The following is a 27,848-nucleotide window of genomic DNA, read 5'->3' as shown; positions in this document are numbered from 1 at the left end:
AGCCTGCTGCTGGGCTTCCTGCAGAGCCTTCCCCACTGGGGCAGAGTAGAGATTCAGCATCGAATCAAAACCAGTTGGAGGATGGTCACCAGTGGTGTTCCCAGGGCTCAGTGCTGGGGCCAGTTCTGTGTAACATCTTCATCAATCATCTGGATGAGGGAATTGAGGCACCCTCAGGCTGCTTGCAGATGACACCAAGCTGGGTGGGAATGTTGGTCTGCTGGAGGGTAGGAAGGCTCTGCAGAGGGACCTGGCCAGGCTGGATTGATGGGATGGGGCCAGTGGGGTGAGATTCAATGAGGCCAAGTGCTGGGTGCTGCACTTGGGTGACAACAGCCCCACACATGCTCCAGGCTTGGGGCAGAGTGGCTGGAAACTGCCCAGCAGGGCAAGACCTGGGGGTGCTGGTCAACAGCCATCTGAAGATGAGCCAGAGTGTGCCCAGGTGGCCAGAAGGGCCACCAGCAGCAGTGGTGTGGCCAGCAGGAGAAGGGCAGGGATTGTCCCCCTGCAATCAGCAATGCTGAGGCCACTCCTTGAGTGCTGGGTTCAGTTTTGGGCCACACACTCCAAGGACATTGAGGGGCTGGAGCAGGTCCAGAGAAGGGCAACAAAGCTGGGGAAGGGTCTGGAGAACAGGGCTGGGGAGGAGCAGCTGAGGGAGCTGGAGGTGTTCAGCCTGGAGAAGAGGAGGCTGAGAGGAGACCTCGTTGCTGTCTATAAAGAGTTACAACTCCTTGAAATGAGGTTGGACTGAGGTGGGGATTGGTCTGTTCTCCCTAGTAACAAGCAATAGAATGAGAGGAAATGGCCTCAAGTTGCAGCAGGGGAGGTTTAGGTTGGACATGAGGAACAATTTCTTCCCTGAAAGGGCCCAGGCTGCCCAGGGCAGTGGTGGAGTCCCCATCCCTGGAGGGGTTTAAAAGCTGCGTAGATGTGGTGCTGAGGGACGCGGTTCAGTGAGTGGACTTGGCAGGCCTGGGCTGATGATCAGATGATCTGAAAGGGTTTGTTCCAACCTAAGGGATGATTCTGTGATCATAGACTTGGCCTGGTTTTGCTCCCTGGTTGTGTACAGACTGAGCCTGGAGAGCCAGTTTGGACTGGGGGGCACTGGGAGCCCAGGAGGAGCTTTCCTGTTGCCTCTGTGTGTCGATGACCTTGCTTTGTGCACAGGGGCTGAGAGGCACCACTGCATCTGCTGTCCCACACAGGCTGCACAGCCAGGCATCCTCCCCTGGTGAATGGACAAACTCAGTGGCTGGGCCCCAGCTGCAGCCAGCAGGGAGCCTCCTGCCAGTCCACGGCACAGGAGGCTCCACACAGCTCTCTGCCACCTTCCCTTTCCACATCAGGCTTGCATCTGGCCCTGCACACTCTTCAGAAGGAGAAGACGTGCAGCAGAGCAGCAGTGCTGGTTTTGCCACTCTGGGAAAGGGCAACTCATCAGTGTGGAACTGAGAGGCAGGAGAGAGAACAGTTCTAGCTAAAAACTCTTTGCAGCTGCTCTCATGGCAGCCACATCTCAATGCTTCCTCCACTCCCTCTGAGCCCTTTCTCCTTTCATCATTTCCATGGCCCCCAACTCTTGGTTTCTCAAGCTACCAACCTCAGACTGACACTGGAGGTCAGGAGGTTCTCCTGCAGGTGTTGTTCTCTGCCTCTGTTGCCTCTGCTCTGCTCAGTTGCACCCTGGGATAGGACAAAGGGCAATGGATGGGAACTCCAGCACAGGAGGTTCCACCTCAACATGAGGAGGAACTTCTTGACTGTGAGGGTCCCAGAGCCCTGGAGCAGGCTGCCCAGAGAGGTTGTGGAGTCTCCTTCTGTGGAGCCTTTGCAGCCCTGTCTGGCTGTGTTCCTGTGTGACCTGTGCTGGATTCTGTGGTCCTGCTCTGGCAGGGGGTTGGACTGGAAGCTCTCCAGAGGTCCCTTCCAACCCCTCCCACCCTGTGAGCTGTGATCCTGGGTTGCTTTTTGTTTATAAACTGCTGCCTCTTTTCTTCTGAGAGCATCTGGAGGAAGGCTTTTGGTCCTGCTCCCTCTCCTCCCCAGCTGCTGCACACCTTGTTCTGCCCTCTCTGAGGCAACCTTCCCACAGCAGGATGGTATTTGTGTGAAGCCGTTGAAGGCAAGTGCCTCCCGACACCTCTGCTTTACCTAGAATAAGCTTTCTGCTTCAGCTCTGAAATGAAACCATCTGGAAAGAGGAATCTCCCAGTAAAATCCTCCTCTTTCATTTGAAGGTGCTGGGCATTTGAAGTGCCTGCATCTTCTGTGGGAACACACTGCTTTCATCAACCTTTTCAACTCCTGCAGCTGAACTCTTTTAATCGAGTCGGAACATTCTTCCTTTGGACTTCATGGGCTGGCTTTGATGGGAGTAAATCGCTCTGGGTAGGTGGTTCTGCAAAATGCCAGCCTTTGTCACTGGCTGTGGTCTCACATGGAACTGGAGGAAGCATCCTGAGGTCCTCCCTGAGCTGCAGAATCACAAAATGGTAGAGTGGGAAGAGACCCCAGCCCCTTGCCCCCCCCCCAGCCTTCAGCTCTTGCTCAGATCCATTCTGGGGCTGCTCTGCAGGCTCAACAGCCCCAGGGCTGAAGGCAGTGTCACAGAATGGTAGGGGATGGAAGAGACCTCTAGAGATACCCAGTCTAACCCCCCTGCTAAAGCAGGGCACCCACAGCAGCTTGCTCAGGAGCACAATGGTCAGGGGGGGTTGGAATCTCTGCAGAGAAGGAGACTCCATAGCCTCTCTGGGCAGCCTGCTCCAGGCCTTCAGCACCCTCACACCAAAGAGGTTGAGCTGACCTGCAGAAAAAGGGCTCAGAAGGGTTTCAGCAGTGTCAGTCTGAGGTTGGTAGCTTGAGAAACTAAGAGTTGGGGGCTATGGAAATGATGAAAGGAGAAAGGGCTCAGAGGAAGGGAAGGAGGGAGCACCCTCCGTGGGTGAGAGGCAAGGCAGCAAGGAGAGGAACAGTGGAAAACTGGAGGTGACCTGGACAAGAAAGCAAACCTTAGAGATCATCTACTCCACCCTCCTGCTATAGGCAGGGACACCTCTGACTACACTCAGCTGCTCAAGGGCTCATCCAGTCTGGCCTTGAACACCTCCAGGGAGGAGGCAGCCACAGCCTCCCTGGGCAGCCTGTGCCAGAGTCTCCCCACCCTCACTGGAAAGGATTTCTTCCTCATCTCCAGTCTCAATCTCCCCTCTCCCAGCTCAAACCATTGTCCCTCATCCTGGCACTCCCAGCCCTTGTCCAAAGTCCCTCCCCAGCTCTCTTGTAGCCCCTTCAGGTACTGCAAGGCTGCTCTAAGGTCTCCCTGGAGCCTTCTCTTCTCCAGGCTGCACAGCCCCCATGCTCTCAGCCTGTCCCTACAGCAGAAGTTCTCCAGCCCTCTGATACTGACCAAGGGCCTTGCTTTCCTTGACACAGGCAGGAGCCCCCCAGGGGAGTTGATGGTGACAAAACCCTGCTGTGGGACCCCTTTGAGTGTCCTCCCATTCATTAATTGCCCAACTGGAGCTGCTGAGTACAAGTTGGAGTTGCCTGGAGAAGCTGCTGAAGGAAGGAGAAGTGATGACTGTCCAGACTGGGTTCTGGAGAATCAAGGACCTCGCATGAGGTTCAACAAGACCAAGGGCAAGGTCCTGCAGGTGGGCTGGGGCAATCCCAAGCACCAGTACAGGCTGGGCAGGGACTGGCTTGAGAGCAGCCCTGAAGAAAAGGCCTTGGGGATGCTGGGGAATGAGAAGCTCAAGAGGAGCCAGCAGTGAGCACTTGCAGCCCAGAGAGCCAAGCAGAGCCTGGGCTGCAGCAAGAGAAGTGTGGCCAGCAGGGCCAGGGAGGGGATTCTGCCCCTCTGCTCCACTCTGCTGAGACCACAGCTGGAGCTCTGGGTCCAGTGCTGCAGCCTCTGTGCCAGGAAGGATCTGGAGGTGCTGGAAGGTGTCCAGAGAAGGGCCACGAGGATGAGCAGAGGGCTGGAGCTGCTCTGCTGTGAGGACAGACTGAGGGAGTTGGGGTTGTGCAGACTGGAGAGAAGGCTCTGAGGAGACCTTCTGGTGGCCTTGCAGTATCTGCAGGGGGCTCCAAGAAAACTGGGGAGGGACTTCTGAGGGTGTCAGGGAGGGATAGGACTGGGGGGGATGGAGCTAAACTAGAAATGGGGAGATTGAGATTGGATGTGAGGAAGAAGTTGTTGCCCATGAGGGTGGTGAGAGACTGGCACAGGCTGCCCAGGGAGGTGGTGGAAGCCTTCTGCCTGGAGGTTTTTGCAGCCAGGCTGGATGTGGCTGTGAGCAACCTGCTGTAGTGTGAGGTGTCCCTGGCCATGGCAGGGGGTTGGAACTGGCTGAGCCTTGAGGTCCCTTCCAGCCCTGACAACTCTGTGATTCTTCTCCCTGGGAAATCTGATTTGAGAGCAGCTCTGAACAAGGGGGTTTGTCCCAACCATTTCCATACTTCCTGACAATTTTCTTTCCCTCCCAGCCAGTCTCCTTGGGCTGACACAACTTCTACACTCAGGTTCTGGTAGGAAACCTCACCTCTGAGGAGCTGTAGCTCTGCAGGATGCTGCAGTGACCCCAGCCCCAGGGCAGAGCTGTGGGAACTCCCCGCACAGCCTTGCCATATCTTATGGGAACAGGCTGCTTCTCCCAGAGCCTGGCTGCTTTCCAGCAGGCTGGGGCTGGCTGGGGGGAGCCCATGGAGAAGGAGCAAACCCTGTCTGAATGGGTTTGCTGGCAGGGCTTCTGTTGCCTGTGTGGTTCATTGTTCGTGGGGTGATGTGGCTGCTCTGCACCCCCTGGAGGAGCGCCAGAGGGGCTCTGTAGTTTTGGCTGGTGGGAGGGCTGCTGGCAAAACAATCATTGCTAATTTTACACCATTCTGTAGGCTGTAACTCTGCAGGAGAGCTGGGGAGGGACTTTTGACAAGGGCTTGGAGTGACAGGACGAGGGGCAGTGGCTTTGAGCTGGGAGAGGAGAGACTGAGACTGGAGATGAGGAAGAAATTCTTTGCAGGGTGACTCTGGTGGAACTCATCGTCCTCATTAGTTGTGTGAGAAGAGAAGAGAGAAGAGAAGAGAGGAAGAAGAGAAAAGAGAAGAAGAAGAGAAAAGAGAAGAGAAGAGAGAAGAGAAGAGAAGAGAAGAGAAGAGAAGAGAAGAGAAGAGAAGAGAAGAGAAGAGAAGAGAAGAGAAGAGAAGAGAAGAGAAGAGAAGAGAAGAGAAGAGAAGAGAAGAGAAGAGAAGAGAAAAGAGAAGAGAAGAGAAGAGAAGAGAAGAGAAGAGAAGAGAAGAGAAGAGAAGAGAAGAGAAGAGAAGAGAAGAGAAGAGAAGAGAAGAGAAGAGAAGAGAGAAGAGAAGAGAAGAGAAGAGAAGAGAAGAGAAGAGAAGAGAAGAGAAGAGAAGAGAAGAGAAGAGAAGAGAAGAGAAGAGAAGAGAAGAGAAGAGCTCATCAAATGCTTTAGGGGGACACCTCCCACCAGCCCAGGTTGCTCAAGGCCTCACCCAGCCTGGCCTTGAACACCTCCAGGGAGGGGACATCCACAGCCTCCCTGGGCAACCTGTGCCAGAGTCTCCCCACCCTCACTCTAAAGAATTTCTTCCTCATCTCCAGTCTCAGTCTCCTCTCTCCAGCTCAAAGCCATTGTCCCTCATCCTGGCACTCTCAGTCCTTGTCAAAGTCCCTCCCCAGCTCTCCTGTAGCCCCTTCAGGTACTGGCAGGCTGCTCTGAGGTCTCCCTGGAACATTCTCCTCTCCAGGCTGAACAGCCCCAACTCTCCCAGCCAGTCCCCACAAGGGAGGTTCTGCAGTGCTCTGAGCATCTTCATGGCCTCCTCTGGACCCTCTCCAGCAGTTCCAGGTCCTTCTTGTGCTGGAGGCAGCAGAACTGGAGGCAGCTGATTTACTTTGACCCTTCAATTTTCCTGTGGTCCAAAGGTTTAGTAATTACAGAGCAGCTTTCCTTTCCTCTGTGCCCTTTGCCAGGGTTACTGCACCAGTTCCCCTCCCTCTCTCCATCTGTAGATGTCTCTGTGTCTCTCCATAGCTTCTGCTGATGGTGCAGGGATTTACTATAAAGCATCTCTGGTGGTGCCCACAGCAGAAGTGGTGCTTCCTGTCCCCAGCTGCTGTTAGCATCCCCTGCACACACATTTGGCACTCTGGAGAGGTCAGGCCAGCCCTCTGTGTGCTCCAGCTCTGCTGTGGAGCTCTGCCAGCTCCTGGGAGCTGAGGATCCATCCTCTAATGTGGGTTCCAGGGGAGCTAGCAGGGTTTGTAACCACGCAGGACACAAAGCTGTTCCATTTTAGTGCCGCTGGGGCCAAGCAAGGACTGTCAGTGCTGAAGGCTGAAGTGAAGCTTGCTGGGAGGTGGAAGGAGGCAGGAGAACCCTTCCTGGTTGGAGTTAAAGTCTGGACAGACAAATTCTCACCTCTCAAGGCTGAGTTTTTCTAAGATCGTTAAGATCTGGGTCTTTGTCATGAAAATATAAAGGGTAATTACCTTGCAGTGAGCCCTGCAGAGGAAGCAGGGGATGGCTGCTGCTGCCAGCTGGGGAGGTGGAGAGAAAAACATTGAATCAGAAAGGCTTCTGGTGACTGAGACACAGTTGTGTGTTCTGGGAGGCTTCAGAGGGGAACAGTCATAAATCATCCTTCCTTCCTTCCTTCCCTCCTTCCCTCCTTCCTTCCCTCCTTCCCTCCTTTCCTCCCTCCTTTTCTTTTGCTCTTTTTCTTTATCTCTTTCTTCCTTTCCTTTTAATTCTTTCTTTCTCACTTTCTTTTGCTCTTTTTCTTTCTTCCTCTTTCTTTCTTTTGCTTTTTCTTTCTCTACCTCTTTCTCTCTCTTATGTTCTTTTTAATCTCTTTCTTCCTTTCTTTCTCTTTCTTTTGCTCTTTCTCTCTCTCACTTTCTCTTTTGCTCTTTCTATCTTTCACTCTTTTTTCCTTTATATTTTCCTCCTCTGTTTTTCTTTATTTTTCTTTGTTTCTTTTTCTTTGTTTCTTTCACTTTTTTTATTTCTTCCTCCTCTCTTTCTCTTTTTCTTTATCTCTTCCTTCCTCTCTCTTTTTCTTCTTTCTCTTTGTTTCTCTCTGTTTTCTTCTTTTTTCTTTCTTTTTCTCTCTTCATTCCTTTCTTTTCTTCCTTTTTCTTTCTCTCTTTGTTCCATTCTTCCTTTCTCTCCTCTCTCTGCTCTCTTCTTCCTCTTCTTTCCCTTTCTCTATCTGTCCCTTTCCCTCCTCATTTTCTTCCTCTTTTCCTTCTCTTGCATCTGAGGGTGGGGGTGGGGGGCAGCAGGCAGCTCCAAGCGCAGCGCCTACAATTCTTGGAAGACATTATGATTAATTTCCTACTTAGGTTTCCAGATGTTGGCTTTTGTCCCAACTTTTAAAGCCTTCTGATGCTTAACAGGATATGTGCTGAGTACAGCCTCTAACAGAGTTCTCTTTCATAACTCCAGGACCCATGAGCAAAGGTAACTCGGGAGAGCGCCGCGGACTGGGAGCTGAGCCCGCAGCCGTCTAGGGGAAAGCGCAGGCTCGGAGCGGAGCTCGGGACCCTCGCCGGGGAAGGCCATGGCCAGGTCCCAGCGCTGGCAGCGGGGCTGCCTGGGTGCCACCCTGCTGGTGCTGCTGTGGAGCGGCGCTTCCCGCGCCCAGAGGGACTGCACGGGCGCCGAGTGCCAGCCCCTGGAGAACTGCATCGAGGAGGTGCTGGAGCCGGGCGCCTGCTGCGCCACCTGCCTGCAGCAGGGCTGCCCCTGCGAGGGCTACCAGTACTACGACTGCGTCAACGTCGGCTTCCTCAACGGCAAGGTGCCCGAGGGGCAGTCCTACTTCGTGGACTTCGGCAGCACCGAGTGCTCCTGCCCCAAGGGAGGGGGCAAGATCAGCTGCCAGTTCATGCTGTGCCCCGAGCTGCCCCCCAACTGCATCGACGCGGTGGTGCCGGCCGATGGCTGCCCGCAGTGCGGCAGGATCGGCTGCCTCCACGAGGGCCAGAAGTACGTGGCCGGCCACACCTTCCACATGCCCCCCTGCAAGGTCTGCCACTGCCCCAACGCCGGCGGGGAGCTGATGTGCTACCAGCTCCCGGACTGCGACTCCTTCGCCCTCAACACCGCCGGCCCGCTGGACGCCGAGGACGGCGAACCGGAGAGGCACTACGACGACCCCTACAGCTACGACCAGGAGGCGCCGGAGGGAGACGGCACCCAGGTGGAGTCTCCAAAGAAATACAGGAGTTACTCATCCCACCTGGAGCAAGAGAGCCTCAGCCAAGAGCAGAGCGAGGACTACGACTACCTGCCCGCCAGCGTGGCTCCCTCGGCGCTGGCTGCGGCCGATGCGGGCACGGAGGAGCCGACCCCCCCGGGCACCACCCCGCTGCCCAGGGTGCCCTCTGAGGGCCACGGTGCCACCGACAGAAGCCAGCAGAGGAGGGTGCCCCGCACCACCACGGCATCCCTCCAGCAAACCACGCATCAGGAAGCTCCAGCGACCACCGGTGCTGCGCTGGAGCGCACGGCGGCCACCACCGAGGCACCCAAACATCTGGAGGAGCTGGAGAGGAGGCCAAAGGGGAAGCAAGGGGACAAAGAGAGGCAGGAGCAGGAAAGAGCTCCCCACTCTAAAACCAAGAAGCACGCCAGGAAAGAGGAGCCAGGCAACAGCCTGGATCTGGGCCTGAAAGAGGTGAATCTGACCGAGCCCAGCTGGGACAGAGCTCCCCATGCCAGGCAGGAGGGCGATGCTCTCCCCAAGGTCAAGTTCAGTGCCACCACCTCTCCTCCCCTCGCTCTGAAGGAGGACCACAGCCAGGAGTCCCAGAAGCAGTCACAGACCCTTTACCGTTACCACCCCGAGGAGGATGGGGACCCCAACTCTATCCACGCCAGCCCCAGGGTACCAGGAGGTAAGAGCTGCTCCCAGAGCCCTTGGCTGGGGAGCGTATACTCATAACCACCTGGGGGCATTTCCACTCCTCTGTCTTCTTGCTGCTCCACCTGGGCAGGAGGTCAAGCAAAGCTCCAGCTGCCTGCTCTCATCTCTTTGTGTTGCCTTTGACACAGCAGAGGCCTTGTCCCTGCTGCCTGCCTTGCTTTGGCTTTGCTTTCTGGTGGTGTTTTAGCCTCCCTTCAGGTGATGATCTGTTAACCTCCCAACTTGTCCCTTCCATTACTTGGTTTTGTTTTCTGAGGCCATGGTGGAGAACCATCTTCCTCTGCACAAGAGGAGTTAATTACTGTCTGCTGGGATCCTCCAGTTCCCAACTGGATGTAATCACTGTGGAGCTTTTGGAACAGTTGGGCTTCTGCTGGGAAAATATTTACAGCGCTTGCTGTGATATTTATCCTGTGCTTGAAAGGCTGCCTGAGCTCCTGTGTGCAGGAACTTGGTAGATGGACTCAAATCCCCCTGAGGGGTGGCAGGGAGAAGCAGGACTGCCTCTTGCTTTGTTGTTTTGTGAGGGCTGGAGGCTGCTGATGTTGGTGATCAGCTGTGGCAAAGTGAAGTACTGTGATACTGTGAAGGAGTCTCCTCTCTGCCCCGGGCTGCTCTGACATCTGCAGTGAGTGCTGGCTGCCTGCTTTGTGCAAGGCTCCTTGCTGCAGTGAGTGCAGACTTCATCCCTGTCAATTAGCACCTGTGCAGCTCCACTGCCAGTCCAGTTTTCATCACATCAAGAGCAGTGTCTCCTTTTCCAAGCCCTCACACAAACTGTTCTCATGGGAGTACTGATTGCTCCCACGAGGGCAGTTTCTTCCTGGCTTGCCTGGGTAGCTCTTCCACAGCTCCAGCTGCCTGCTCCATCTCCTCAAGAAGATTGAGGGAGACAGGAGCAGAGCAGCTCTGGAGCTGAGGCTCTAGGTCCCAGCACCACCAGCATCCCATGACTCTTACAGAATGATTGGATTGTTTTGGCTGGGAAAGATCTCTAAGGTCATGGATTCCAACCAGCAACCCAACAGCACCATGGTCACTAAACCCTGGCCCCAAGGGCCATGGCCACAGCTTTCTTGAACACCTCCAGGGATGGGGCCTCCACCACCTCCCAGGGCAGCCTGTGCCAAGCCCTGACCACTCTTGTAGGAAAGAAATCTCTACTGATCTCCAACCTAACCCTCCCCTGGCACAATTTCAGGCCATTTCCTTTGATCTGATACAAGGGAGAAGAGACCAACCCCAACCTCACTGCAACCAACCAAAGGATGTAGGAGGTCCTAGGCTGGAGATGGCAGCCTGTTCCTTTCCCTTTCCCTTACACTTCTGCTTTTGTGGCAAATGTTGAGCTCACAGTTGGTGCCAGCAGCTCTAACCTGAGTCAGACCTTGAGTGGTTGAGCTCAGCAGAGTAATGCTCCAAAGCCAGTCTCACCTGTGTGGTGGCAGTGACCCAGCTGCTTGACCAGGATGCCTTGAGCTGGGCACACAGTATCAAGAGGGATGCCATTAGGAGGGGCAGACCTTTAGAAGTGACTGAGTAGCTGCCTAATGTGCTTCAAGCCTTCTGTGCTCTCTTCTCTTCCATTTCTAGCTCCTTTCCTTATGGCAGAGAGGAACCAAACAGGGGTGAGGGGCTGCTTATCCCAGGGGAGCAGGGAACTGACTCCAGCTTTCCAGTTTGTCTCACCTGAGTGAGCTCTTGCTGAGCATTGCTCAGCTCCCCTCTGGGGCTGCTCTTCTCCAGGTTCTCAGCCCCAGGGCTCTCAGCCTTTCCTCCTCAGAGAGATGCTCCAGGCCCCTCAGCAGCTTTGCAGCCTCCACTGGACTGTCTCCAGCAGTTCCCTGTCTCTTGAGCTGGGGAGCCCAGAACTGGACCCAGGACTGCAGATGTGGCCTCACTAGGGCAGAGTAGAGGGGACCTGCGGGCCACACTCTTCTTCATGCAACCCAGGAGCCCACTCGCCTTCCTGGCCAGAAGCAGGAGCCCTGGTTTTGAGGGGTGGGCTCTCAGCAGGGGCTGCAGAGCAGGTCTCCCAGTTTGGGCAGGGTGTTTTGGCCCCAGGAATGCTCTGTGCTTGCAGAGGGAAGGTGCCTGCAGCCCGGGGGCCTCTCCAGCTGCCTGGGAGGGGAGGCTGGGTTAGGAGGGGGTGTTGAGGGTTTCCTGAGCCCCTCCCCAGCCTGTGTATAGGGCTGGGTTGGCTTTGTTTGAGGTTTTCCTTCCTTGAAGCCATCAGCATAATCCTTAAGAGCTGGTGTGAATGGCTGTGTTCTGGAAACACGCAGCCCCTGGGAGAAGCAGGTCTGAGGCTGCAGGGACCTTCTGGATATTGCTTTGTGGGGATTTTGCTTTTCTTCTCTTCTCTTTTTCAGTCTTTTCCTTTCCTCCAGGGATTAGAAAAGTGCAGGAGGGTTCACAGAAAGCTTTGCTGCTCTGAAAATTCAGCCCAAGTGAGATGGGTGTTGTTTTTGTCCTCCTCTGAGCTGTATCTGGGCACCAGACCTCAGCTGTGGTTGGATCCCTGCTGCTTTTCCTTAGGAACTTGGCTCCATGGCTTCTCCCTCTCATATCTCACTTTGGTTTCCATGTAGCTGAGTTTTCATCTCCCACATCCCTGATGGCTCAGCTTTAATCTCATGGTGGAAATAAGGTGAAGAGTCTTGCACCTGGGAAAGAACAACCCCAGGTGTCAGCACAGGTTGGGGACTGACCTGCTGGAGAGCAGTGCAGGGGAAAAGGACCTGGGGGTCCTGGTGGATGGGAGGTGACCATGAGCCAGCAATGTGCTCTGGTGGCCAAGAAGGCCAAGGGCAGCCTGGGGTGGATCAGAAGGGCTGTGGTCAATAGGTCAGAAAGGTTCTCCTCCCCCTCTGCTCTGCCCTGATGAGGCCACATCTGAAATACTGTATCCAGTTCTGGGCCCCTCAGGTCAAGGAGGACCTCAGGACCCAATGCCAGCACAAGGGGCAGTGGTGGAAGCTGAGGCAGAGGAAGTTCCATGGGAACAGGAGGAACATTTGTTTCTCTGTGAGGGTGACAGAGCCCTGGCACAGGCTGCCCAGGGGGTTTGTGGAGTCTCCCTCTCTGGAGCTATTCAAGAACCACCTGGATGTGTTCCTGTGTGACCTGCTCTGGGTGACCCTGCTCTGGCAGGGGGCTTGGGCTGGATGAGCTTTCAAGGTTCCTCCCAGCCCCTGACATTCTAGCCAAGGGTAAATTATGACCTGCAAAATGACTTTACTATGGGGGTGGTGGAACACTGGAACAGGTTGCCCAGGGAGGTGGTTGAGCTCCATGCCTGGAGATATTCAAGGTGAGGCTGGACAGGGCTCTGGGCAACCTGATCCAGTGGAGGATGTCCCTGCTGAGTGCAGGGGGTTGGACTGGATGAGCTGTGGAGGTCCCTTCCAACCCAGACCATGCTGTGATCCTCTGAAGTGTTTGCACTGTGCCCCCTGAGGAGGCTGAGCAGGATGAGGAGGGCTGGGTCTCAGCTGCCAGCCCAGGCATGCAGGCAGCAGCTGGGCTTTGAGACCCCAGCCTTGTGCCCACTGCCAGGAGCATGCTGTGAGGGTCAGTGTTGGTTGGCTGTTTGTGCCTAGATGATCACCTCTCTGGGCATGTCTCTGCATGACTGCTGCTTGCCTGCTTGTGTGTGGGGAGCTGCCATGGCTCAGGTCACTGCTGCTGGTTTTCCAGCTGGCTGGGCTTCGCAAAGCTCTCAAAGCTGCAGGCTTGGTCTTGGAGCATGATTCTCTCTGTGCAGGAGTCCTGCTGGTGAGCCCAAGGCCTCTCCCACTCACCATGTGTCTCCCCTTGCTAAAATGCAGACTTTGGCCAAAGGCTCCTGGTTAGCAGTACCCTTGTGTCAGGCTTTTATGGTGCTGAACTTGGTCCTGAGCTCTTGCAGAGTGTTATAAGCTTAAACCAGGAGCTGGTGGTCTTTAGGTAGGGAGGGCAGTTCAGCAGATGCAGCCTGGCAAGCAGAGTGCCAGGTCTCAGCCCCATACTTTGCTCAAGCTGCCTGCATGACCTGTCCTAGGCAGGCAGAAGCAGGTTTTTAGGAGGCCAGGCAGCTTGCAGGAAGGCTCAGGTCATGAGGACTTTGCATTTTAAGCCCCAGTACAGCACACCTGGCAGTCAGAGGTGCTTGAGGAGGTGGCTCTGTCTTCCTGAGTGCCCATGAAGTGAAGATGTGAGCTCCTCACTTCAGCGGGGCCTTGCAGATCAGGCTGTGAAGCCCCCAGGACCATGGCAAGCAGAGATGATGTGCAGTGCAAGGTGGGACAAGCATCCTGCTCCTTCAGGTCTTGCTAGTCCTGCCTTCATTAAGTCACTCTGCAGGGCAGGGTCCTCTTGCCCCCAGCTGGTGCCATGATCCTGTGCAGTCTGAGCCCCATCTGCTGCCAGGGCACTTGATGCCCCCAGGTTTTGCTGTTGCTGCACAGGGACTGGGAGTGCTGTGTGACTGCAGCTGAAGATGTGCCCAGGCAGCTCATCAGGTGGAAGCAGTTGCTCAGGAGGGCACTGTGGGCTGGTGCCAGTCCTTGCAGGCAGCCTGAGTGGCACAAGAGAGACTCTGGAATACTGTATCCAGTTTGGGGCTCCCCAGTTCAGGTGAAACAGAGACCTGCTGGAGAGAGTCCAAGGGAGAGCCAGGAGGATGCTTAGGGGACTTGAGCATCTCCCCTGTGAGGAGAGACTGAGAGCCCTGGGGCTGTTTAGTCTGGAGAGGAGAAGGCTGAGAGGGATCTGATCAATGTCTATCAATAGCTGAGGGCTGGGGGTCAAGTGGAGGGGGCCAAGCTCTTTTGGGTGGTGCACAGCAATAAGCCAAGGAACAGTGGAGACAAACTGGAACAGAGAAGGTTTCAGCTCAACATCAGGAGAAACTTCTTTGGTGTGAAGGTGCTGGAGCCCTGGAGCAGGCTGCCCAGAGAGGTTGTGGAGTCTCCTGCTCTGGAGACTTTCCAAACCCACCTGGCTGCATTCCTGTGTGCCCTGCCCTGGGTGATCCCAGGCAGGGGGCTTGGACTGGATGATCTCTCAAGGTCCTTTCCAGACTCTAATGTGGTGTTGGTCTGTGCTGGGCTGGTGAGCAGTGTGATGAGGCCACAGGAGCCTTGCCTGCCCCTCTGCAGCCTGCTCCTGTTGCTTGCAGCTCGTTGGGCCCTTCTGGACACCAAACACCCCCTGGGGCAATCCTTCCTTCCCCTTGTCCCTGTGAGCTCTGGTTGCTTCTGCCTCCCTGGGCTGACTCCCAGGGGTGCTGGTTGCATTCAGAAGGGCTCAGAGGGTTTGAATTGCCAGGGACTGAGATAAATGTTCATGGCTCCAACTGCTCTGGGTCTGGGTCTTCTGTCAGCAGTGCCAGGAGAGGGAGGGTTTGAAAAGGCTGCTGTGGGAGTCGATGTGCAGAGTGTGTGCAGAGCGGAAATGTGCATCTTAAGAGAAGGAAACCCCCCAGCTGGAACCTCCCAGCCTGGCTGTCACCACTTACAGGGCAAGGTCCTGCTGGTCTCTCCTGCTGCACCAGCAGGTTTGCCCACAGTGTGGTAGGCTTTGAGCTGGGCACAGGGAGGGTGTCTCAGGGAGAAGTGAAGTGAGAGCTACAGACAGCTTGATTTTGCATGAGGTCCCTGGGGAGAAATTTCATTTCTAGAGGAATTTACATCTTCTCTGCCCTGTCAGCCATCTGTGCTGCACTGCTCCCATCCCTGCTTTTTCTGGCTGCTGCTGGCCCTCACTGGGGATGTTCCCCTCCTTGTTTGCTGCCTGTCTCCTCCTCCCCCTTCCTGCAGCCCTCTAGGAACCAGCTTCTGTGGCTTTGCAATTAAAATCAGCAGCCTGGGAGACGGTGAAAGCTGCAGGCTGGAGGTAGAGTGGCAGCCCCTGACTGCTGGGTAGCTGCAGCCCAGCCTGGGGACTCTGCAGCCCAGGACAGGGCAGCTGTGGCCCAGCACAGGCACTCAGGCATTGAGGACCAGCACAGGAACTCTTCTGGGAGAGCTGCAGGGAAGAAATGGAAGAAGACCTTACCTCCAGTGGTGGTAGGGAAGCCAACAGGCTACCAACCCCCAGCTGCAAGGGCAGGTGCTCAGTAGAGGAGCTGTTCAGGAGCTGTCACAAAGGGACCAGGTGGGGACAGTGGCCCCCACCATAGCCTGAGGAACTGTAAGCTGATTTTATGCAATAGGTTCTGGTCTCAGTGTGTCACCAAGATGCTTTTGGTGTTGCTTCTTTGAGCAAGAAGCAACCATGAGACGGCTGCAGCCCTGGCATGGAGCTGTAGTAGCACTCACCTCCTCCTCCTGCTCCTCAGCTGTGTTTGGAGAAGGGGAGCTGGAGTTTGACTGGAGCTGGCACAGGACTGAGAGGAAGATGAATGAGCCCTTGTAACAAGAGCATCTGGCAAGGCTTCAGTTTCCTTTCTTCTCACCTCTCACTATTTCTGTGTTATTTTCTGTCTGGGTTTTGAAAGGCATCACACATGTGCTGCTTGCTGGAGTCCTCTTCTGTGCCCAAGTTACATAGATCAGGCCCAGAATCACAGAGTGTTAGGGGCTGGAAAGGACCTCCAGAGATCATACAGTCCAAGCCTCCTGCCAGAGCAGGAGCACCTAGAGCAGGTCACACAGGAACACATCCAGGTGGGGTTTGAATAGCTCCAGAGAGGGAGACTCCACAACCCCCCTGGGCAGCCTGTGCCAGGGCTCTGTCACCCTCACAGGGAAATAATTCTTCCTCCTGTTTCCACGAGGAGAGGCTGAGGGAGCTGGGGTTGCTTAGCCTGGAGAAGAGGAGGCTCAGGGGAGACCTTCTTGCTCACTCTAACTCCCTGAAGGGAGGTTGTAGCCAGGTGGGGGTTGGTCTCTTCTCCCAGGCAAGCAGCACCAGAACAAGAGGACACAGTCTCAAGCTGTGCCAGGGGAGGTTTAGGCTGGAGGTGAGGAGAAAGTTCTTCCCAGCAAGAGAGATTGGCCCTTGGGATGTGCTGCCCAGGGAGGTGGTGGAATCACCATCCCTGGAGGTGTTTAAGAAGAGCCTGGCTGAGGCACTTGGTGCCATGGTTTAGTTGATCAGATGGTGCTGGGTGAGAGGTTGGACTTGATGATCTCTGAGGTGTTTTCCATCCTGGTTAATTCTATTCTATTCTATTCTATTCTATTCTATTCTATTCTATTCTATTCTATTCTATTCTATTCTATTCTATTCTATTCATGGCACTTCCTCTGCCTCAGCTTCCAACACTGCCCCTTGTGCTGGCATTGGGCATCCCCCAGCAGAGCCTGGCTCCAGCCTCTGGGCACTCACCCTGCACATCTTTAGCAACAGCAAGGAGGTCACCTCTCAGGCTCCTGCTCTCCAAGCTCCAGAGCCCTCAGCTCCCTCAGGCTCTCCCCATGAAGAAGATCTTCCACTGCCTGCAGCACCTTTGTGGCTCTGGGCTAGATTCTCTCAAGGAGTTCCCTGAGGTCCTTCCTGACCTGAGGGGCCCAGAACTGGACACAAGATTCCAGATGCAGCCTCAGCAGGGCAGAGCAGAGCGGGAGGAGAACCTCTCTGACCTACTGACCACAGCCCTTCTAATCCACCCCAGGCTGCCCTTGGCCTTCTTGGCCACCAGAGCACATTCCTCTGGAGTTCTGCAGCCTGCATGAAGTGAAGCAACAAAAGTGCCTCTCATGTTCACACTTTGCCTGACTCATCCTGCAGGGCCTTAGGACACAGTTCTGGTTTGCTGCCTGTGGTTGGCACCAGGGAATTTCTTAACACTTGGTGCCAAACCTGATAGACAGCACATGGCAAAGGAATTCCTGGAACTCCAAACTTGCTTCAGTGGGGAGCAGAAGTTCCTGGGAAGCAAACAGTGAGGTGGGAACTGTGTCATCTTCTGCAGCTAGCTGGGAGGTGAGGGCAGCTGGCCTGCTGTGCCTGGCCCAGGTGGTGTGTTTGGGGAGGCACAGGACTTGCCTGGTTTGCCTTTCAAGTAGGGAAGTTTGCTACTGCAAACCTGGTTGTGTGATGGAGATGGAGCTGACTGCAGCTAATGCTCATTTCTGCTCAGCTCTCTTGCACTCCACAAGCAGAATGGGGAACTTGGAACCAGTTCAAGGGGGCCTAAGGAGTCCTTTTTATCACTGGGGATTGCAAGCAGTCACTGGGAGGAGGACTTGTGGATAAGAGTATTAAGGCAATCCCTTATGTGCTTGGTGGCAGGGAAAGCCTTACACCCCCCCAGCAGCTCTGCCAGATGCTGTCACTTGATGGCCCTTTGAAACCCAAGCAGCCCCAGTTGTGATTCTTCAGCTCCCTCCATAAAACATCTTGTTCTTGGCCTCTAAGCAGCTGAAGATTAGTGTGGTTGTCCTCCTCCCCTGCAACGTGCCTGGCTTCTCCCCTCTGCTGGAAGCCATGCCTGGCATGGCACTACTGGTGCTCTTCAGCTCCAGATTCAAACCTACAGCACTCCAGCCACAGAGCCTCTGAAACAGATCAGCTCTGAGGAGCTGTTCCCCTTGCAGATAACCCAGGCTTGAGTCATGTCTGGGGTAGGAATGATGGAAGCTGTACTATTGCTGGCTCTGCATCAAAGCTGATAAGCATTGTCTCAGCTCATGGCACTGAGCCATGGCAAGGCTTTAGGTGAGAAGGTCACAGGAATCAGGGCTTGGAATGGCTCCAGAGGAGCTGATTGACAGCCAGCTGAACATGAGCCAGCAGTGTGCCCAGGTGGCCAAGGCCAATGGCATCCTGCACACCTAACCAGGAGAGCTCAGGCTGCCCAGGAGCCAATCCTGCACCTGACCAGGAGAGCTCAGGCTGCCCAGGAGCCAATCCTGCACCTGACCAGGAGAGCTCAGGCTGCCCAGGAGCCAATCCTGCACCTGACCAGGAGAGCTCAGGCTGCCCAGGAGCCAATCCTGCACCTGACCAGGAGAGCTCAGGCTGCCCAGGAGCCAATCCTGCACCTGACCAGGACAGCTCAGGCTGCCCAGGAGCCAATCCTGCACCTGACCAGGACAGCTCAGGCTGCCCAGGAGCCAATCCTGCACCTGACCAGGAGAGCTCAGGCTGCCCAGGAGCCAATCCTGCACCTGACCAGGAGAACTCAGGCTGCCCAGGAGCCAATCCTGCACCTGACCAGGAGAGCTCAGGCTGCCCAGGAGCCAATCCTGCACCTGACCAGAACTGTTGGGCTTGTGGTCAGATCTGTAGGGGAACAGAATTCTGCCTCTCAGATATTAGAGAGAAACCAGGGCATGATTTTGTTGCTCTGTGAAGCCACTCTGCAGTATCTCCTAAACATGCTGGTGTGGGAATTGTCCTTCTGTCCTGCCTTCATCCTGGGCCAGAAGGCAGCTGTTCTGGGAGCAAACCTTGGCTTGCTCTCTGGTGAGATTGCAGAAGGGGGAGGCTCTGGTGCTAGCAAAGGAACCTTCACAGCACTTCAGTACTTGGTGTTCTTTACTGTCAGGAAACAAAATCCACATCTCTGTGCTGCAGGATGAAGGAACCAATCCATTTCCTGGATGGCCAGGGGACCACACTGCTGGAGCAGCCTGGGTTCTGTCCTCAGAGCTGCAGTGGGGAGACTTTGCAGCCCCCAGGTTGTTTGTTTTGGCTAGGGGTTTGCTGCCACCTTGCTGAGAGCTTTCTCTTGCTGCTCAAATATGCTCCAGAGCCTCCAGAACTTCAGCACTGCCACAGCTGGTGACAAAGAAGTGAGGGTGGAGGAACACTGGAGCAGGTTGCCCAGGGAGGAGGTTGGGGCCCCATGCCTGGAGACGTTCAAAGTCAGGGTTGCTGTGTCCCCGGGCAGCCTGCTCTAGTTGGAGGTGTCCCTGCTGGCTGCAGGGGGTTTCTGGGCCCTAGGGCTTTCTGTGCCTTGGGACTCACCTCAGGCAGAGCACAGAATACACAATTAACCAGATTGGAAAAGACCTCAGAGATCATCAAGTCCAACCTCTCACCCAGCACCATCTGATCAACTAAACCATGGCACCAAGTGCCTCAGCCAGGCTCTTCCTAAACACCTCCAGGGATGGTGACTCCACCACCTCCCTGGGCAGCACATCCCAAGGGCCAATCTCTCTTGCTGGGAAGAACTTCTTCCTAACATCCAGCCTGAACCTCCCCTGGTCCCTTCCAAGCCCCTACCATGCTGGGATTCTCAGGGCATGGGAGCCAAATGAAGCCATTTCTCTTGCTGAGACCCTGAGAAGTCACAGCAGAGGGAAGCTGGAGCTTCGGAGAGGTTTTCAGCAGGGAGGGGAGGGGAGCAGACAGGGCTGTCCCCCCCTGCTGCAGGAGGGGCTGCTGGGGTGGCCTTCTGCTTTGCTTTCAGCCCAGAGGCAGCTGAGTGGGAATGGTTGAAAATAGCCCTGTGGTTGCCATAGCTACTTGTCTGAGTTGGAAACAGAGTCTGGAGCAGGCCTTTAGTCTGGCTGCCAAAGCAGGGCTTGGCCCTGGGTGATGGAACCCGAGTGGGTTGGAGGAGTCAGGCCGGAGCTGGCGCTGGCAGCGCCGGAGCCGCGCGCAGGGGCTGGGGGTGTTGGATGCCACCCAGCAGCCCCACCAAGGCTTCAGTCTAATGGGGACTCTGGGAAGGGAAAAAGCCTTCATGCTTCACAGGCCGGCCTGCTGCTTTTTTGTTGTTGTTGCTGCTGCCCCAGGAGGTCTGTGGAGCTCGGAAAAGTGCCCTGGAATGCTGCGTTCCCGGGGCCGGGCTTGGTTCCTGGGCTTGGATGTTAGCCGTGCTGCAGAGCAGCAGCAGCAGCTTCCCAGGGCTTCAGCTGCAGCCAGCCCCCTGCTCAGGTCAAGTGGGTTTGCTTGTCCCAGGAAGGTCAGGCAGATGGGTGGCTGAGGACAGAGAAGGCAGCCAAGCCTTTCCTCTTCTTTCAGGGGAAAAAGGCTCTGCAAATAACATGGAAGTGTTTTGGTGAAAGGCCTGAAAGGCCTCCAGGGATCATCCAGTCCAACCCCCTGCCAGAGCAGGGTCACCCAGAGCAGGTCACACAGGAACACAGCCAGGTGGGGTTTGAATATCTCCAGAGAGGGAGACTCCACAGCCCCCCTGGGCAGCCTGTGCCAGGGCTCTGTCACCCTCACAGGGAAAAAATTCTTCCTCCTGCTTCCATGGCACTTCCTCTGCCTCAGCTTCCCCCACTGCCCCTTGTGCTGGCATTGGGCATCCCCCAGCAGGGCCTGGCTCCAGCCTCTGGGCACTCACCCTGCACATCTTTAGCACCAGCAAGGAGGTCACCTCTCAGGCTCCTCCTCAGTCCTGCTGGAGTGACCTGGCTGCAGTCACACTTCTAAGACTTAACCTGAGCTGGAAGGTTTGGGAGGGACCTCCAGAGGTCATCCAGTCCAACCCCCCTGCCAGAGCAGGGTCACAGGACACACAGGAACACATCCAGGTGGATTTGGAAAGCCTCCAGAGCAGGAGACTCCACAACCTCTCTGGGCAGCCTGCTGCAGGGCTGCAGCACCCTCCTGGTAAAGGAGTTCCTCCTCCTGTTGAGGTGGAGCCTCCTGGGTTCCAGCTTGTCTCCTGCTGCCTGCAGGGGGTTGGACTAGATGGCCTTAAAAGATCTCTCCCACCCAAGGCAATGAGGGGTTCTGTGAGTCAAAGCTTTGTTCTGGTTTTGTGTGGCCTTGAGTCCCACAGTCTGGAGTGCTGCTGGGAGCTGCCCTCCTGTCACTCATGCCATGCCAGAGGCCATGCTGCTGAGGAGAGCAGCTGAGCTTTGCTTCTCATGGACTTCCCCATTCCTCATCTTATTGGCTCTGCAAATAAAGTGGAATTGTTTTGGTGAAAGGCCTGAAGGTCTGCTCAAGGACCTGGGTGCCATGGATGAGCCCCACTGAAGGGAACTGGAAGCACTTCGCTCTGTCCTCCTGCTTTGTGGGTGGGACACCTTCAGTTGACACTGGAAACCCCTCACTGTGTCCTCAGTGGAGCTGGCAGCTTCCCCTGGGCTGAGCCAGGAGAGCCTCACAGCTGGCAGCTTCCTGTGGGCTGAGCCAGGAGATCCTCACAGCTGGCAGCTTCCTATTCCATTCTGCTGAGACCACAGCTGGAGATCTGGGTCCAGTTCTGGAGCCTCTGTGCCAGGAAGGATCTGGAGGTGCTGGAAGGTGTCCAGAGAAGGGCCACGAGGATGAGCAGAGGGCTGGAGCTGCTCTGCTGTGAGGACAGACTGAGAGAGTTGGGGTTGTGCAGTCTGGAGAGGAGAAGGCTCCCAGGAGACCTTCTTGTGGCCTTGGAGTATCTGCAGGGGACTCCAGGAAAGCTGGGGAGGGACTTTGGAGGGTGTCAGGGAGTGATAGGACTGGGGGGGATGGAGCAGAATTAGAAATGGGGAGATTCAGCTTGGATGTGAGGAAGAAGTTGTTCCCCATGAGGGTGGTGAGAGACTGGCACAGGTTGCCCAGGGAGGTGGTGGAAGCCTCCTGCCTGGAGGTGTTTGCAGCCAGGCTGGATGTGGCTGTGAGCAACCTGCTGTAGTGTGAGGTGTCCCTGGCCATGGCAGGGGGGTTGGGACTGGCTGATCCTTGAGGTCCCTTCCAACCCTAACAATTCTATCATGCTATGCTGAGGATGCAGCCATTGAGTCTGGCCTGAGCAGTGCATGCTGAGCATGTTCCCTCTTCTTCCCTCTCCAGTTTCTTGCTCTGTAGGTGGGAGGGTCAGGGCTCAGTTAACTGCAGGCTGTGCTAGGCAAGCAGCCCCCTGAAACTGTTTACACTGCTGGATGAGGCTGGAGCTGGATGTTCTTGGTGGTTCAGCCTTTCTCCAGCCCTGTGGAAGACTTTACAGAGCTTATTTATCTTTTCTCCTATTTACTGACATAAATGTTTGTTCCCAAAGAGCTTTTATCTGCTGCTCCCCCAGTTTGTGCCCCTCTGAACTGTGTCCTGTGTGATAAACCCAACCCAGACCACCCAGCTCCCCAGCTGGTGAAAAGTTCATCCCTCAGGAGGTTTCTGCAACTGGGGGAGGTCATAACTGAGCAGAAGATCACATCCAAGTCTCCAAGGTGGAGCTGGAGCTCCAGATGTGCTTGGATGCAAGGAATTACATCTAGCAAGCAGCACTTGAACCAAACATTGATTTCCCATCCAAGGCCATTCTGTGGCTCTGAGAACCACTCCTGCTTGGAGAAGCCCTCATTTCCTGCCCCTCTCTGGTGACTCAGCACAGCACAGCTCTCATCCATTCTGCTTTGCAGATGCTCTCAAGCTTTTCCTGATCTGACTCAGCTGCTTCAGCAGCAGCATCTTCTCTCCTTGCTGTTGTGCTGTGAAGATGCTCTCTTGTGCCTTGGGATAGGACAAGGGGCGAGGGATGGAAACCCCAGCACAGGAGGTTCCAGCTCAACATGAGGAAGAACTTCTTGACTGTGACTGTGCCAGAGCCCTGGAGCAGGCTGCCCAGAGAGGTTGTGGAGTCTCCTCTGGAGCCTTTGCAGCCCTGTCTGGCTGTGTTCCTGTGTGACCTGTGCTGGGTTCTATGGTCCAGCTCTGGCAGGGGGCTTGGACAGGAAGATCTTCAGAGGTCCCTTCCACCCCTTAGCACCCTCTGAGCCTTTGATCACTAAGGATGAACTTCTCCTTCCATCTTGATCATGGTTCTGCTGGCTGCACTTCTGAATGGAACTCAAGAGCTGGATTTCAGGTTACAGATTCACATCTCCTCTTTTCAGGTTGTCTCAGGCAGCAGAAGCCCAGGCTGCCAGACTCTGCAGCTCTGAGCCCTCCCCTCTGTCTGTCCTGAGGCCAAAGCTTCCTGCCCTTCAGACCTTCTTGTGGCCTTCCAGTATCTGAAGGGGGCTCCAAAAAAGCTGGGGAGGGACTTTGGAGGGTGTCAGGGAGTGATAGGACTGGGGGGGATGGAGCAGAATTAGAAATGGGTAGATTCAGCTTGGATGTGAGGAAGAAGTAGTTTGCCATGAGGGTGGTGAGAGCCTGGTTATCCAGGGAGATGGTGGAAGCCTCCTGCCTGGAGGTGTTTGCAGCCAGGCTGGATGTGGCTGTGAGCAACCTGCTGTAGTGTGAGGTGTCCCTGCCCATGGCAGGGGGGTTGGGACTGGATGGTCCTTGAGGTCCCTTCCAGCCCTGACAGTTCTATAAAATCTGCTGGCAGGGCTTTGCCAGTGTCACAAGTTGCCAGCGTGAGCTGGCATCCTGCAGCTTCAGCTGAACCTTACCTGAAGGGTTTAGGAGAGGTGGGTGGTGCCTGCATGTGCAGAGTTCTGTGCCTGTCAGCTGTCACCTTTGTGACCAGGACTGAGGTTCTGTCAGTGAGCTTTGCAGGGGGAGCTCAGTGGTGGACGTTGTGCTGAGCACCAAACATGTGGGCTGCAGAGGAGCCCTTGTGGAGCACACAGCTGAGAGGCTGCAGGACTCTGCAGCCTTCTGTGCCTGGCTCATTCCACTTCAGAGCCCTCAGAGCTGTGGGCAAGCCTGGCCTGATGTCTGGATGGTTGGTTGAGACATTTACCTGCTCTGGTTCTACAGCAGAACCTTTTCTGACTGCAGGCTGGGCTAAAGGAGTGGAGGCTGCAGGTGACACAGAGTCAGAGAATGTTAGAGCCTGGAAGGGACCTCCAAAGCTCATCCAGTCCAACCCCCTGCCAGAGCAGGGTCACCCAGAGCAGGTCACACAGGAACACATCCAGGTGGGGTTTGAATATCTCCAGAGAGGGAGACTCCACAGCCCCCCTGGGCAGCCTGTGCCAGGGCTCTGTCACCATCACAGGGAAAAAATTCTTCCTCCTGTTTCCATGGGGCTTCCTCTGCCTCAGCTTCCCCCACTGCCCCTTGTGCTGGCATTGGGCATCCCCCAGCAGAGCCTGGCTCCAGCCTCTGGGCACTCACCCTGCACATCTTTAGCACCAGCAAGGAGGTCACCTCTCAGGCTCCTCCTCTCCAAGGTAAAGGGCCTCAGTCCTGCTGGAGTGACCTGGCTGCAGTCACACTTCTAAGACTTAACCTGAGCTGGAAGGTTTGGGAGGGACCTCCAGAGATCATCCAGTCCAACCCCCCTGCCAGAGCAGGGTCACAGGGCACACAGGAACACATCCAGGTGGGTTTGGAAAGCCTCCAGAGCAGGAGACTCCACAACCTCTCTGGGCAGCCTGCTGCAGGGCTGCAGCACCCTCCTGGTAAAGGAGTTCCTCCTCCTGTTGAGGTGGAGCCTCCTGGGTTCCAGCTTGTCTCCTGCTGCCTGCAGGGGGTTGGACTAGATGGCCTTAAAAGATCTCTCCCACCCAAGGCAGTGAGGGGTTCTGTGAGTCAAAGCTTTGTTCTGGTTTTGTGTGGCCTTGAGTCCCACAGTCTGGAGTGCTGCTGGGAGCTGCCCTCCTGTCACTCATGCCATGCCAGAGGCCATGCTGCTGAGGAGAGCAGCTGAGCTTTGCTTCTCATGGACTTCCCCATTCCTCATCTTATTGGCTTGCATGAAAGCTTCTTAGGTCATGTTTAGTTTTCCTTCCCATGGCTAAAACAGGTTCTGGTGTTCAAAGCTGCTTTCAATGAATGAAGGATGGTGGAGAGAGGAGTTTTGGGCCCTTGCCACACTTCATATGGCTCTTTAGAGATATGTCTCACTTGAGGTGGTTACCTCAGCCTGTAAAGATTATGTTAAGCTTTAAATGATCTCCTCTTCAGCCAAGAAATGATTCAGCCCTCTTGCACATTGGATTACCTCAAGCTCTTGGTATTTACTGTGCACACAGGCGAGGAATGAGGTCTGAGGCTTGCAGAGATTTATGTAGTGGCATTTTCTCACTATCTGCTTATTGTTTGGGTCAACAGGATGAGAAAGGGAGGAGCAGGTCTCCCTGTCACCCTGTAACTTTGGGTTGTCACTTCAGGGCTGTGGTTTCACAAGGGGAAATTGTTGTCTCTTGGGTAGGCAGCAGCTGCTGTGGCACTGCCTGAGGGGTTTTGTGGAGCTTGGGTTTTAAATGCTTTCATTAGCAAAAAGAAGCAGAAACTTTCTCTGTTGCTGTAGAGATGTTTCTTCTTCTGTGTGTTGGATGCTTAATGGAGTTGGTGCAGGCAGAATGAAGCCCTCAGTGCTTCCCACTTCTGCCAGTGTCACAGAGTCACAGAATGTTAGGGGCTGGAAGGGACCTCCAAAGCTCATCCAGTCCAATCCCCCCTGCCACAGCAGGGTCACCCAGAGCAGATCACACAGGAACACATCCAGGTAGGTCTTGAATATCTCTAGAGAAGGAGACTCCACAACCCCACTGGGCAGCCTGTGCCAGGCCTCTGTCACCCTCACAGGGAAGAAATTCTTCCTTCTGTTCCCATGGAACTTCCTCTTCCTCAGCTTCCCCCACTGCCCCTTGTGCTGGCATTGGGCATCCCCCAGCAGAGCCTGGCTCCAGCCTCTGGGCACTCACCCTGCACATCTTTAGCAACAGCAAGGAAGTCACCCTCAGGCTCCTCCTCTCCAAGATGCAGACACCAGCAGCCACCAACCACAGACCTGCAGCCAACAATCAGAACTGGACAGGGGCAGCTGCCTAGCCGAGGACTGTGCTTCACCTTCATGGGAACACCATCAAGGGCTCAGGGCTGGTTTCACCCCATACAGGAGGAGAGATGCTAGTAGGTGTCAGCTAACAGCAGAGAGCTTCCTTGCTGATGACATCTTCTTGAGGAGCATCCTTACTAGGAGAGGCTGAGAGCCTGGAGAAGAGCAGCCCCAGAGGGCACCTGAGCAATGCTCAGCAAGAGCTAAAGGGACTGTTGGGGGCAAGAAGCTGGGGCCTTCTGAACAGGAGGAGAAACTTCTTTGGTGTGAGGGTGCTGGAGGCCTGGAGCAGGCTGCCCAGAGAGGTTGTGGAGTCTCCTGCTCTGCAGAGCTTCCAACCCCCCCTGGGCATTGTGCTCCTGGGCAAGCTGCTGTGGGTGCCCTGCTTTAGCAGGGGGGTTGGACTGGATGATCCCCAGAGGTCCCTTCCAACTCCCACCATGCTGGGATGCTGTGGAGCTTTGACTTTGGGTGTAATCAATAGTCAATAACCATGCTTGAGTTGCTGTTTGTAGGGGTCTCTTTGGAAGCTTTCAGATCATTCCCATTCCTCCAGCAGGGCTGGAAAGGGCTGGTGCTGGGTAGATGGTTCAGAAATTCAGAAGCCTGGAGCATGGTCTCTTGCAGTGCTCTGGCCAGGGTTGTGCAAGGATTACATCAAGAGTTAAAAATGTGGAGTGGTTGTGTTTCACAGCTATCAGTGGAAGTCAAAGCAGGCACAGGAAGTTTAATTCTTAAACATATGAAGTGTTCTGGAAGTCTTCCACAGAGCCTTACCTGTGGGTGCTGTTTCTGCTCAGGCTGCAGCCATAGGCTGCTGGCAGAGAGCTAGCTTCTCCCTGCTCTTGAGCCCATTTTGCTCTTGAGCCCATTTTGCTCTTGAGCCCATTTTGCTCTTGAGCCCATTTTCCTCTTGAGCCCATTTTGCTCTTGAGCCCATTTTGCTCTTCAGCCCATTTTGCTCTTTGGCCCATTTTGCTCTTTGGCCCATTTTGCTCTTTGGCCCATTTTGCTCTTGGGCCCATTTTGCTCTTTGGCCCATTTTGCTCTTTGGCCCATTTTGCTCTTTGGCCCATTTTGCTCTTCAGCCCATTTTGCTCTTCAGCCCATTTTGCTCTTTGGCCCATTTTGCTCTTGGGCCCATTTTGCTCTTGGGCCCATTTTTCTCTTGAGCTCATTTTGCTCTTCAGCCCATATTGCTCTTGGGCCCATTTTGCTCTTCAGCCCATTTTGCTCTTCAGCCCATTTTGCTCTTCAGCCCATATTGCTCTTCAGCCCATTTTGCTCTTCAGCCCATATTGCTCTTCAGCCCATTTTGCTCTTCGGCCCATTTTGCTCTTCAGCTCATTTTGCTCTTCAGCCCATTTTGCTCTTCAGCCCATTTTGCTCTTCGGCCCATTTTGCTCTTCAGCCCATTTTGCTCTTCAGCCCATATTGCTCTTCAGCTCATTTTGCTCTTCAGCCCATTTTGCTCTTCGGCCCATTTTGCTCTTCAGCTCATTTTGCTCTTCAGCCCATTTTGCTCTTCAGCCCATTTTGCTCTTCAGCCCATTTTGCTCTTCGGCCCATTTTGCTCTTCAGCCCATTTTGCTCTTGGGCCCATTTTGCTCTTCAGCCCATTTTGCTCTTCAGCCCATTTTGCTCTTCGGCCCATTTTGCTCTTCAGCCCATTTTGCTCTTCAGCCCATTTTGCTCTTGGGCCCATTTTGCTCTTCAGCCCATATTGCTCTTCAGCCCATTTTGCTCTTCAGCCCATTTTGCTCTTCAGCCCATTTTGCTCTTCAGCCCATTTTGCTCTTCAGCCCATTTTGCTCTTCGGCCCATTTTGCTCTTGGGCTCATTTTGCCCTTGGGCTCATTTTGCCCTTGGGCTCATTTTGCTCTTGGGCCCATTTTGCTCTTCAGCCCATTTTGCTCTTCAGCCCATTTTGCTCTTGGGCCCATTTTGCTCTTCAGCTCATTTTGCTCTTGGGCCCATTTTGCTCTTCAGCCCATTTTGCTCTTCAGCCCATTTTGCTCTTGGGCCCATTTTGCTCTTCAGCCCATTTTGCCCTTGGGCCCATTTTGCTCTTCAGCCCATTTTGCCCTTGGGCCCATTTTGCTCTTCAGCCCATTTTGCCCTTGGGCCCATTTTGCTCTTCAGCCCATTTTGCTCTTCAGCCCATTTTGCTCTTGGGCCCATTTTGCTCTTGGGCCCATTTTGCTCTTGGGCCCATTTTGCTCTTCATCCCACTTTGCTCTTGGGCCCATTTTGTTCTTGGGCCAGATGCTGACTCCTGGGCACTGCTCTAAGCTCCTGTGTTCAGCTGCCAATGCATTGTCCTCCCTTGCA

The 27,848-nt window shown here is 54.9% G+C and overlaps 1 protein-coding gene across 1 annotated transcript in view; it reads left to right on the top strand.

Annotated features, from left to right (window-relative positions):
• The window catches only part of FBLN2 (fibulin 2), a 108,450-nt gene that overhangs the window by 31,376 nt on the left and 49,226 nt on the right, over nucleotides 1-27,848 (top strand). The window contains exon 2 of the mRNA XM_054162055.1: nucleotides 7,480-8,933. Within this exon, the coding sequence (XP_054018030.1) occupies nucleotides 7,595-8,933 (1,339 nt within the window). The 5' untranslated portion in view covers nucleotides 7,480-7,594. The remainder of the gene's footprint in view (nucleotides 1-7,479; nucleotides 8,934-27,848) is intronic.

The sequence above is a fragment of the Dryobates pubescens genome, chromosome 1 (assembly GCF_014839835.1).
Source record: "Dryobates pubescens isolate bDryPub1 chromosome 1, bDryPub1.pri, whole genome shotgun sequence".
NCBI lineage: Eukaryota > Metazoa > Chordata > Aves > Piciformes > Picidae > Dryobates > Dryobates pubescens.
This window is presented reverse-complemented; position numbering and strand designations above follow the sequence as displayed.